Here is a 12,236-nt window from a genome sequence, read left to right on the forward strand (position 1 = left end):
GCTCCCGCAGGGAAAACAGACAGATGACTCAAGAAGCCATACAAATGATCTCACAAAAGATGATGCCCAACCAAAGGCAGTAATTTGGGATGGACATATTTTAAAGATGTACATTCAACTCTTCATTTAAACATACTTCTAGGAAGAAACTAGGTATGGTCTAAAAGAGAACAACCAGAATCAGAGACTCATGTTTGTAATACATGAAACAAGGGATTTTTATGCTGCAAAATAAGACTGATGGTTCCTAGAAGAAAAAAAGGACTGTCAATAAAAGAAAGCTACAGACACTTACTTCTTATACTGGATATCAAATCTGGTAACTCCAAAAAGGACAGACTGCCTTTTGAAGTAGTGGGGCAGCACCATGAGAGACGCCCTAACGGGACCAAGAACAACTTAGTTATGATGACACAGAGCAGGACTGAGCATTAAACTGGGGCTTGAGCTACACGGCTCTGGAGATTCTGGCATGTTAAAACACAGATTGTTTTTTCCTTATATTAGGTTTTTATGATTTAAAAGGGAAAAACTTACCTAATAGAGAAAAAAGAATAATTTTAAGAAGTGAAAGTGTGATGGTTATACCTCAAAATAGTTACCACTTAAACAACTGTGAGGCCATCTTTTGAGATGTCAGGTTAAGATGAGTACAGTGTAAGATGCCAACATTTATATCTTTTCATAGAAAATATAAATGTGTTTAGATGATCATTATCCTGATGCTACACGGTAAAATCCATCTGTTGACCTCAGAAGCAAGATGGTGAGGCCAATAGGGCCAGAAACAGGACTGTTTATAAACACATAAAAGAAAACACCACTTTCATTTCCTATGGAGTGTGCTGTTTAAATGCAAGATAATCATTGAACTACCTTTTTGTTTATCCTCTTCAAGAGATACTGTGATGTGGATCATTTTTTTTCAGTATCTATACCAATTTCACTTTAAAGCGCAGAAAGTTAAAAAGTGTGTTTTATGGACAATCTTGCAATTTGAGTCCAGACATAATTAGGCTGCACTAATCCAATTAATTCATAATTATGTTGCATTCACACGGAAAGTTCTGTTTGTAGATGAGACACAGGAAGAAAAGCAGAAGACAAAGTATCCACTTTGCTTGTCCAGATCATGGCAAAATGGTGTAGTTCCAGAGCCAGTAGCTTCTTCCTAATTCAGCAAATTCGTAGGAGCAGTGGCAGCTTTTCAAACCATGGTAAAAAATTTTTCCATTGTCACCAATCATTACAGTGATTTTTTTTATCAGAAGTTTCAGCAGCAACTTTCTGATTTGTCAGCTCCTGATCTCAGCAGGGTAGTTCAGGGATGCTGGGAGTTAACTGTTTCTGGAAACTCAGAAGAGGCCTACTCCTCCAGTCCTGCAATTATTTTGTAAGCATCTACTTCCTTGTAGTAAACCCCTCTCATGCTGTTGCTTACAGTAGACCCTGGGACCCTGTTAATAACAGAATAAAACAGACATTGTTCTGAGATGGAAAGTAATTCACAAATACTGTCAAATGAAATGTGTATTTCATCAAATATTGATCTGATGGCCAAATACAAAACTGTCTTTTAGACTTTTAAAAATACATGTTAATAGAATACAAATTTGTGGTTGCCAAGGGGGTGGAGGGTAGGAAGGGACAGATTGGGATTTCAAAATGTAGAACAGATAAACAAGATTATAATGTACAGCACAAGGAAATATATACAAGATCTTATGGTAGCTCACAGACAAAAAAGTGACAATGAATATATATATATATATGTTCATGTATAACTGAAAAATTGTGCTCTTCACTAGAATTTGACACAACATTGTAAAATAGTTATACCTCAATAAAAAATGTTTAAAAAATACATGTTAATAATCCTACACTGGTGCATGGAAGGACGTTTCAAATAGGCCTAGGGATAAGCAAAGATATGAGACAACAGGGTAAGGGGACAGAAGAGTAAGAATAATACAGATTTTTAAAATGGTGAAATTATTTGCATAAAAAAGAAAAGAGGACTGGGAAAGAAATGAAGAAAACCTCAAAATAATCTAACAGAAATGTATTCAAGATACCACAACTATGCTGAAAAATTTTTTAATAAAAAAACAATACTACAAAGATACCCATCACTTGGCATCTTAAGTCAGTTTTATTTTTAAATCAATTTTTAGAAGTTCAGCTTGGATCTTATGATCAAAAAGTTCAATACAAACATGGAAGATATAAAAAAAGATCCAAACTGAACTTCTAGAGATGGAAACTATACCACATCTATGATGAAAAATACACTAGATGGAATCAATGAGAGATTAGACATCGAAAAATAAAAGATTAGTGAACTTATAAACATATCAATTAGAATTATCCAAAATAAAGCACAGTAAAAATATTTTTAATTAAAAACACAATACTGGACAACTTCAAGCCAGTTAATGTGTGTTACAGAGTCCCCAAAGAAGGGAGGGGACAGAAAAAATATTTGAAAAATATTTCAAGTTCAACAAAAACTGTAAACCCATAGATCCACAAAGCTCAACAAACCCCAGACATAAGAAATGAAGAAAACAAAAAAGAAAGTTAAAAGAAGTCATTACCAGCCAAGTCACAATAGAAGAAGTGTTAAAGGAAGTCCTTCACACAGAAGGAAAATGACAAACAGAAATACGGCTCTACTCAAAGAGATGAAGAACACCAGAAATGGCAGTTACATTACATAAGGGTAAATAGATGTTTTTTCTTATTATTTTAATCTCCTTAAAGAGAAAAGTGTTTAAAAAATTGTAACATTGTATTCTGGGGTTTATAACGTATATATAATAAAAATGTATGATAACAGCAGCTTAAAGACGAGGAGGGGAGAAATAAAAGTACACTATACTAAAGTATAGGATTCTTATAGTACTCTTGAAGTACCATAGTACCAATTGAAGGTACATTGTGACAAGCTAAAGATTTATGCTATAACCCTAAAAAAATAAAATTAATAAAATTGAAAACCACCGAAATAAGGAGTTATAGCTTACAAGCCAAAAAGGATGAAAAAAATTAACTCTTATATACTCAGTTTTTTAAAAGGCAGAAAAGGAATGAAAAGGGAGGCAAAGAACAGACAGGACAAGCAGAAAGCAAATAGGAAGGCTTAATCTAACCATATCAATGATCTCATTAGATATAAATGGTCTAAACACCCAAATAAAGAGAGAGATTGTCAGACTGGATAAAAAGACCCAATCATATTTTGCTGACACGGAAAGCACTTTAAATATAAAGGCACAGGTGAAAAGTAAAAAGATAGAAAAGGTGATACCATACCAACACTAATCAAAAGAAAGCTGTAGTGCCTATACTATCATCAAAGTAGACTTCAGAGCAAAGAATATAATCACCAGGGATAATAATAAGCAGGTTAATTTATAAAGACCAAACAATTCTAAATGTTTATGCACCTAATAAAAGAGCATCAAATACACACAGGAAAATTGGTATAACTATAAGGAGAAACAGAAAAATCCACAATTATAGTCAGCAGTTTAATGACCACTCTTTCTACTAACAGAACAAGTAGACTGCAAGGCTACAGCAGACTTGAAAACACTATCAATCAACTTGACATGACTGACATTTATAGAACACTCCATTCAACAACAGTGGAATACACATTTTTCTTTAACATACACAGAACATTTATCAAAAGAGACAATATTCTGCACAATGAAGCAAGTTTGGATAAATTTAAAAGGATTTAAGTTATTTAAAATATGTTTTCAGATCAAAATGGAACTAAATAGATCTCTGGAAAGTCCAGAAATTTTGGAAATTAGATAATGCACTTAAAATAACCCATGGATCAAAGAAGAAATCAAAAGGGAGATTAGAAAGTATTTTTTGAACTGAATGAAAATGAAACAATATAGAGAATTTGTGGGATGCCATGAAAGCAGAATTTGGGAAATTTATAATTACTAAATACCTATAACAGAAAATAAGAAAAGTCTCAAATAACCTTGGCCTCTACCTTAAAAAGTTAGGAAAAGAAGAGCAAATTAAACTCAAAGGAAACAGAGGAAAGAAGATAATAAATATCAAAGCAGGAATGAAAGAAATAGAAAACAGACAGACAAAAGAAAATCTCTGAACCAAAAGAATTCTTTGAGAAGATCAATAAAACTGATAAACCTCTGGCCAGATCAAAAAATATAAGCAAAGACACAAATTACCAGCATCAAGAATGAAAGCAATGTCACAACAGATTCTAAAGATATCAAAATGCTAAGCTCTATAGGCTGAATGCCTGTGTCCCCCCAAAACTCAAGCTCATATGTTGAAATCCTAACGCCCAATGTGATAGTATCAGGAAGTGGGGCCTTTGGGAAGTGATTAGGTCATGTAAGTAAAGCTCTCATGAATGGATTAATATACTTATAAAAGAAACCCTAGAAATATTCTCTTCCTCCCCCTCAACCCCCGTGATGATATAACAAGATATCTGCAACCCGGAAGACGGCCCTCATCCAATCGTGCTGGTGCCCTGATATGGAACTCCCAGCCTCTGAAACTGTGAGAAATAAATTTCTGTTGTTTGAAGTAGGCAGTCTGAAGTGCTTTGTTATAGCAGCCTCAACAGACTAACACAATAAAGGAACATTATGAAAGATTTTATGCCAATAAAGTCAACAATGAAACCGACCAATTCCATGAAAGATGCAAACTATAAAAGTGCATTCAAGAAGAAACATATAACCTAAATAGGCTTATATTAGCTAAAGATATTGATATTGTAGTTTGAAACTTTCTCACAAAAATTCTCCAGATCCAAATGGTTTCACTGGTTAATTCTACCAAGACTTAAGGAAAAAGAATAATACCAATTCCATTTGAATTCTTCTAAAATATTAAAGAGGAGTAAATAATTCCCTAATCATTGAATGAGAACAACATTATCCTTATAACAAAATCAGACAAAAGCATTGTAATCAAATAAAACTATGAACCAATACTCCTTTTGAACACAGATGCAAAAATTCAAGACAAAATGTTAGCAATTCAAATCCAGTCATACATAAAAATGATAATACATCATAACCAAGTGTGGTTTATATTAGAAATATAAGGTTGGTACATTAAAAAAAAAATCAACCTTTGTTGTGTTAGCAAACTGTGATAGTTAATTTTATGTGTCAACTTGAATGGGCTAAGGGATACCCAGATAGCTGGTTAAAGTATTTTGGGGAAGGTTTGTGAGAATTCTCCCAGAAGATATTAGCATTTGAATGAAAAGAAGGTAGCCCTCACTGATGTGAGTGGGCATCACACAATCCACTGAGGGTCTGAATAGAACAAAAATGTGGAGGAAGGGTGAATTTCTGTTTGTTTGAGTTGGAACATCCATCTTGTACTGCCCTTGGGTATTAGTGCTCCTGGTTCTCAGCCCTTCAGACTCTGGCCTTTGGAATCACATCAAGATTCCATCCTCTGCCTCCCTGGTTTTTGGACTTACACCAGCCTCCCTGGTTCTTCAGCTTGCAGATAGCAGGTGGTGGGATTTCTCAGCCTCCACAACCATGTGAGCCAACTCCTATAATAAATCTCCATATATATATATATACGGTACCTATATACTTATATGCACATATAAGATATGGAAAGATACATAGGGAGGTATTCTTTTGGTTCTGTTTCTCTGAAGATCCCTGACTAACAGTCAAAATAAAAAATAAAACCCATATGATCATTGCAGTAAGACTGAGAACTGCAAAAACTCTTGGCACATAATGACTCCTCCTAAACTCTTGCACTAATACTAGCATAGCTTCTAACTTCTCATGGCCGTGTCCTTAGGATGATGACTCCAACCTAAGATATTAAGTGAGAAAACTCAACACTGCCAAAAGCATTTACTGTTTGTTCCAGTAAACACCTGAAGATACAGCCTCTGTCTCCCAATCTCTGTGGGAGGGTAGGAGCCCAACTATAATACATACCAGTTAGCAAACCCAGATGGCTTAATCACAATGACCAAATGCCTTTCCAGGTTTTTATAAATTTCTATAACCCTGACTCTGCTCAAGCTCCCACTTTTTTCCCCATTCATTTCTCCTTCCTACTCTCTCATTCTACTTTCAAACATCCTAGTCACTGCCAGACAAGAATAAGATGAATTCAGTTCACACTGGACTCTCCTTCCTATTGCAATAGTTATTACTGAATAAACTCCATCCTTCCCACTTTAACTAGTATACAGCTTTGTTTATTGGTGACAAGACACAAAACAAACATTTGACAAAACTCATGACCCTCGTCCTGAGCAAAACTCTCAGCAAACTAGAAACAGATAGGAACTCCTTCAACATGATGAAAACTATATACAAAAAACGTAAAGCTAACATCCTACTTAATGTTGAAGAATGAATGCTTTCCCCCTAATACCACATGCACCTCAACATTCACAGCAGCACTATTTAAAATAGCCAAGACATGAAAACAACCTAAAGGTCTCTCAACAGATGGCTGGATAAAGAAGTTGTGGTATATTTAAATAATGGAGTACTATTCAGCTATGAAAGAGAATAAAACAATGCCATTTGCAGCAACATAGATGGACCTAGAGATCATCATCCTAAGTGAAGTAAGCCAGAAAGAGAAAGAAAAATACCATATCATATAATATCACTTATATCTGGAATCTTAAAAAAAAAGACACAAGTGAACTTATTTACAGAACAGGAACAGATACACAGACATAGAAAACAAACTTATGGTTAAAATAGACGCCCAAACCAAATGTTGCTGGAGATACAGAAAAACTGGAACTTTCATACTCCTAGTAAGAATGTAAAAGAGTGTAATCACTTTGGAAAAGTTTGGCAGTTCGGCAGTTTGTATCTTAAAAAGTTAAACATACATGTACCATATAGTCCCATTCCTAGGAATTTACCCAAGGGAAAGGAAATATATGTCTAGGTAAGGGCTTGTACGAATGTTGACAGCAGCCTTATTTGTAATAGCCAAAAATTGGTAACAATCCAAGTGTCCATCAACAGGAGAATGAATAACCAAATTGTGGTAGGTCCATACAATGGATACTACTCAGCAAAAAAAAAAAAAAAAAAAAAAAAAAAAAAAAAAAGGAGCAAGCTACTGATAAACATAAATTCAATGAATCTCAAAAGAATTAAAAGCTAGACAAAAAAGAGTATATAATGTATGATACCATCTATATAAAATTTTAGAAAATGCAAACTAATCTGTAGTGAAAGAAAACAGATCAATTACTTGAGGAAAAGGTTGGAGAGGGGTGGGAGTGAGGGATTACCAAGGGGCATGAGGAAACTTCTGGGAGTGATGGATGTGTTCACAATCTTGATTGTGGAAACAGTTTCACGTGTGTGTATATATACGTCACAACTTACCAAACTGTATGCTTTAAATATATATTGTTTATTGTATGTCAATTATACCTTAACAAAACTATTTCAAAACAAAACAAAACAAAAATAATTTCAAAAAACATAAAGAGGTATGTCAAACCACAAGATAGAGAGTAACTCTAAACAAGAAATCAATGAAAAAGCAATCAGATGGTAACAAATCAATTAAGAACCTCACTGGACAGAGGAAGAAGCAAAAATCAGCAGTACTGAGTCGGCAAAATAGGGCAATTTGGAAAAGGTCAATTCCAAAGGGCTATAGTATACAACTAAGGGGAATGAATCTGAGAAAATACAATAGTCAAGAGAATATGGAAATTTAACCACTAGCAGCAATGCCTTAGAGGACCAGAGTTTAGAGTTCATCATGAAAGGTAGAAGAAAAGGTTTCAGAATTGAAAAAGGACTGAAAGGCTCAAAAATCCCCAAGAACCAAAGATAGCCAAGAACAGTAAGACATTAACCAGTAACTCCTCACACTGTAAGAAGAAAGCATTCTCCAAAAAAAACTATAAAGAATATGTTTCTTTTGAAAGACTACAAATAACCACCACATTAGATTTCTAAACGCATACCAGAGTCTAATGGCAGTCGATCAACACTTACAAAACACTAAGAAAAAAATACTCAAGAAACACCCAGTTTATAAATAACAGCAGCAGAAATCCTTTTACAGACTGCAAAACACTCCTCTTACCCCATAGTAGCCCCCATATCATTAAAACTGAATTTATTCATTTGTTCATCAACTGTATTGACTACTGTGTTAAGTCATTAACTCTCAGAATTGCAGATAAGGGCTCATGCAGTGGGTACTAGAGAGAATCATGCCATGCAGCTGACAAGCCTAGGTAAAACCGTGTCAAGGTTAACAGTTACATTATTTGATTCTGCATAAACTGCAATGTTCTTCTCTTCTCACAAGATTCAAAAGGAATACAATTGTTACTGATGTAATAATCTGTCTCACGTTATAATCTTTCCGGTTCTGAGAACAGTGGATGATGGGATGGAAAGAAGGGGTGCCTCTGTGTAGCTTCTCCTGCCTTGCTCTTTTCCACTCCTAAGCACAGGAGGATCAAAAATAGTACCAAAGGATTTTGTTTTGAACTCATTATGCCAGGGGAACTGGATAAAGGGGAAAAGGCTCCACTGGACAAAAACTTACCTTCCGAACTACTCCTACTATCACATTTCAGGGTTGAGAAACCTACAACAATCATTTTCATTCAGCACTGTGCCAGCTGCTGCCAAAACTCTCATGTGGCTCCTGCCTCAGCTCTTCTTCCACTACCTGCCCCCTCACTCTGGCACCCTGATTCCCAGAACTGCCATCAGGTATTCAAACTATTCCCTACACTAAGGTGGGGCAGGGTGGTTCTTCTTCCCAATGCCAGTCAAAATTCCAGTTCCACAAAATAGCTGGTTAATGCTACTTATTTAAACCATAAAAACCTCATCAAACAGATTAATTCAGTACGTATTTATTGAATACCCATCTACAACATATCTACAATGCAGTTTTATACAAACAGGACCTCTCTTCCTGGACTAAAATGTTGGACATCCTCCTTTCTCTATTCCAAACAAATACATATACAGTCCCTCATACACATACATACCAAGAAATTCCCACCATCTGCTGTCCGAATTCAACACTACAATGAATAGGGAACTAACAGCCTCAGCTTGGCATAGACAAGCACCCTAAACTAAGGAAATGTTCTGTTTAGTGATATTTAAAAGTCAATTTAGGTTAAGAAGGATTTTAAGAAAAGACTGTTAATTTAACTGAATCTTTAAAAAAGACTATTAACTCAAATGAAAATTGACAGAATATGGGAAAGATATTTTAGGGTATTCTCTTATCTCTCTGAAGCTGAAAAAAATAAAATACCAAAAATACGACGTCCAGAAACCATCTCCCCTACCACTGCCCCTAGTTAGCACTTCAACCGATACTGGCTGCGTTCCTAAGAGCTTAGCAGAATAGAAAGGGTGCAGTTGACAGTACAACCGATGGGAAAAAAGAAAAATATGAACTAAGAATTTGGGGTCATTTTCAATTTACAAGGCACATTTTCATTTTCCACAGTCTATGTACTTTAAGAAATATGATAGTTTTTTTTATTCTTTATGTAATAATGGAAAGAATGGTGTCGCATCAACTATAATAAATCATCTTCAAATAAGACATCAATTCTTGATTTAACAAGGATTCTTCAGAGTCTTGGGCAAAGATTTTCACTTTAAAATAGGAATGCTATAAGAACTAATGAGTAAATGTCTGTAAAGCACATTGTACAGGCAAAAAGGCAGCAGGGGTAATCTCTGATTCCTCCCCGTCCCTCCCACATGCAATCATCAGTGCACTGGATTAATAATCGAAGTATCTCCCTATCCCCACTACACCTATCCTAGACAGAGTCACCATCAACTTTTCCCTAGGCCAGAGATCAGCAAACTACAGCCTACAGGCCAAATCTGACCCGTCACTTGTTACTGTAAAAACAGTTTTATTAGAACATAGTCATGTTCATTCATTTATATACTGTCTTCGGTTGTTTTCATGCTACAACGGCAGAGCTGATCCACAAGGTCTAAAATACTCATTATCTGGCCTTTTACAGAAAGTTTGTCAAACCTGGCCTAAGTAGACTATTAAATAATCCTCTGACTAGTCTCCTGGCTCTCATTCAATTCACTCTCCAAACTGCAGGCTGGATGAAAAATTTAAGAACACAAATCTGATCATTCATTCTTCTGCAAAAATAAATCCAAACTCCTTATGGTAACTCCTATAACTTTTGCAGTCTCCTATTTTGCCACTACCCATTCAACCTTTATGTTCCAGTTATTCTATTTTAATATCTTCAGATTCACCTTGCTGTAAACTTTGGCCTTTCAGCATGTCCCAGGAACACTCTATCTTTCTCCTAACCAACTCCAGGTCACTGTTTGGGTTCTCAATATAAATGTTACTTTCTCAAGGAAGCCATTACTGACTCCTTGGGCTGGGATTAAGTTGTCTTGAACTTCCACCATCACTGACTTTATACTGACCTCTTATGCATATTTAATTGTCCAGGCCAGATCAAAAGCCATATGAGGGCAGAGACAGGCTCTGTGATATTAAAGATGACATTCCAGCAGTAGGCAGAGACCAGTATATACAAGGCATACATTTTTATTCAAATAATTTTATCCTTTGCATCATGTTCTGAGAATCCAAAGAAATTTTCCTCAGTGATTTACCAGAAATAATCAGGTAGATTTAACCAATGAAGATAAATAAGCCATGTATAACCATGGCAGAATAAGGTGACTGCAAAATCTGAAAACCTAGAAATCTATACAAAGATGACTTCTTCTGAGCAAAACTGTTTAAATCATATGCTTTTTTTAGTATATTCGGAAAAGACCTTGATCGTCAGAGCTTATTCTAGACTCTATTTAATGAAAGAACAAAAATAATGAAACTAAAAAGGGTATTCCCCCAATACCTGCTCTTCCCTCTCCTTGTCTTTGGTCTTACTTCTGTAGACTCTAGCAGAGGTGGCATCCTGGGATGGAATGGCAGAGATCTGATGCAGTGGCATGCTCATCCCAACCTCCTGTCTGGTCTTCCTCTTTACGGAAGAAGGTCTCCAGTGGTAGAGTCATTTTGGGCCATGGACGTCAGGCTGAGAGAGAAGGGAAGACAGGACATAAGTGAGCTATAACACTTTTCAAATTTCCAACAGTGAGATTAGCATTTTATATTTATATTCATATTTATACTTAAATAAATTACAATGTCTAACATAAATACTTGGTCTTCAAAAATGATAGAAGATGAATGTCTATGGGGGAAGCTGTAACATTTTTCTCATGTGATAAGATGTGAGTACCTGAAAGAAGCTGGTGGATCAAGTACTTGTATAATCAGATATTAATTTTTCAGTAGCTACTTTTTAAACACAACAGTGTCATCCTTTTTTTTGCATATTTTTGAAGTTACACATTTTTTATTTTTTTCCAGATATCCAGATTTATTTTTCTACACTATACATTACTTCATTGCATCCTACCTGAAAGAACATTTTTGCAAAGAAAGTCAAATGAGTCAAAACCAAATAGATGATGACTTTTACAGTCTAAGGTCACTGTTAATAAAGAATGGGCCACACCCATTTATAATACCAAATAACAGTTCTTTTCATCTTCTTCTGTAAAATACACCTGGCAATATTGCTTCATTACACTGATATTTCTTTTCATTTTTGAGAAATGGGTTGTTTCCAGATTGAACACAATTCTGTACCGCTTCTTGATGCACTGAGACATATTCATGTAAAGTACATAAAAGTCTCTAATACACATTTTTTTCTTAAACAAGCATTCATCCTGATATAAGTAGGGATCCTTCCTTAAAATCACTGCCCTTGAGTCCACACAATGGTAAGATTAAAAGTTAAAAAGTCTAAAATATATTTAAGGTATCTATGATCCATGCTTACATTCTAAAAGTCTAGACTCTCTAGACCAATTATGGGCAAACTTTCCCTGTAAAGCACCAGATATTTTAAGCATTGTTATAACTACTCAATTCTGCCAACATAGTGTGAGAGCAGCTGCAGTGAGTGTGTTAATGAATGAGAATGGTTATGTTACAATGAAAAGTTTACTTACAAAAATAGGTGGCAGACTAGATCTGGTCCATGGGCCTCTAGTTTGCTAACCCTACTCTTAAAGAAAATTCCAGGGAAGATGAGGGCTCTTGTGGACATTCCTGGAACCATGAAAAGGCTGCCCTTAGGTTAAAAT

General features: G+C 35.3%; 1 protein-coding gene across 8 annotated transcripts in view; it reads right to left on the bottom strand.

Annotated features, from left to right (window-relative positions):
- The window catches only part of MARCHF8 (membrane associated ring-CH-type finger 8), a 136,846-nt gene that overhangs the window by 58,151 nt on the left and 66,459 nt on the right, over positions 1-12,236 (bottom strand). For 7 of the 8 annotated variants that reach the window (XM_072971136.1, XM_031682393.2, XM_006216077.4 and 4 more), the window contains exon 2: positions 10,934-11,113. In XM_072971136.1, coding sequence (XP_072827237.1) covers positions 10,934-11,035 — 102 coding nt within the window. In that variant the 5' untranslated portion in view covers positions 11,036-11,113. The remainder of the gene's footprint in view (positions 1-10,933; positions 11,114-12,236) is intronic. The other variant, XM_031682391.2, reaches the window with a different exon arrangement.

The sequence above is a fragment of the Vicugna pacos genome, chromosome 11 (genome assembly GCF_048564905.1).
Source record: "Vicugna pacos chromosome 11, VicPac4, whole genome shotgun sequence".
NCBI lineage: Eukaryota > Metazoa > Chordata > Mammalia > Artiodactyla > Camelidae > Vicugna > Vicugna pacos.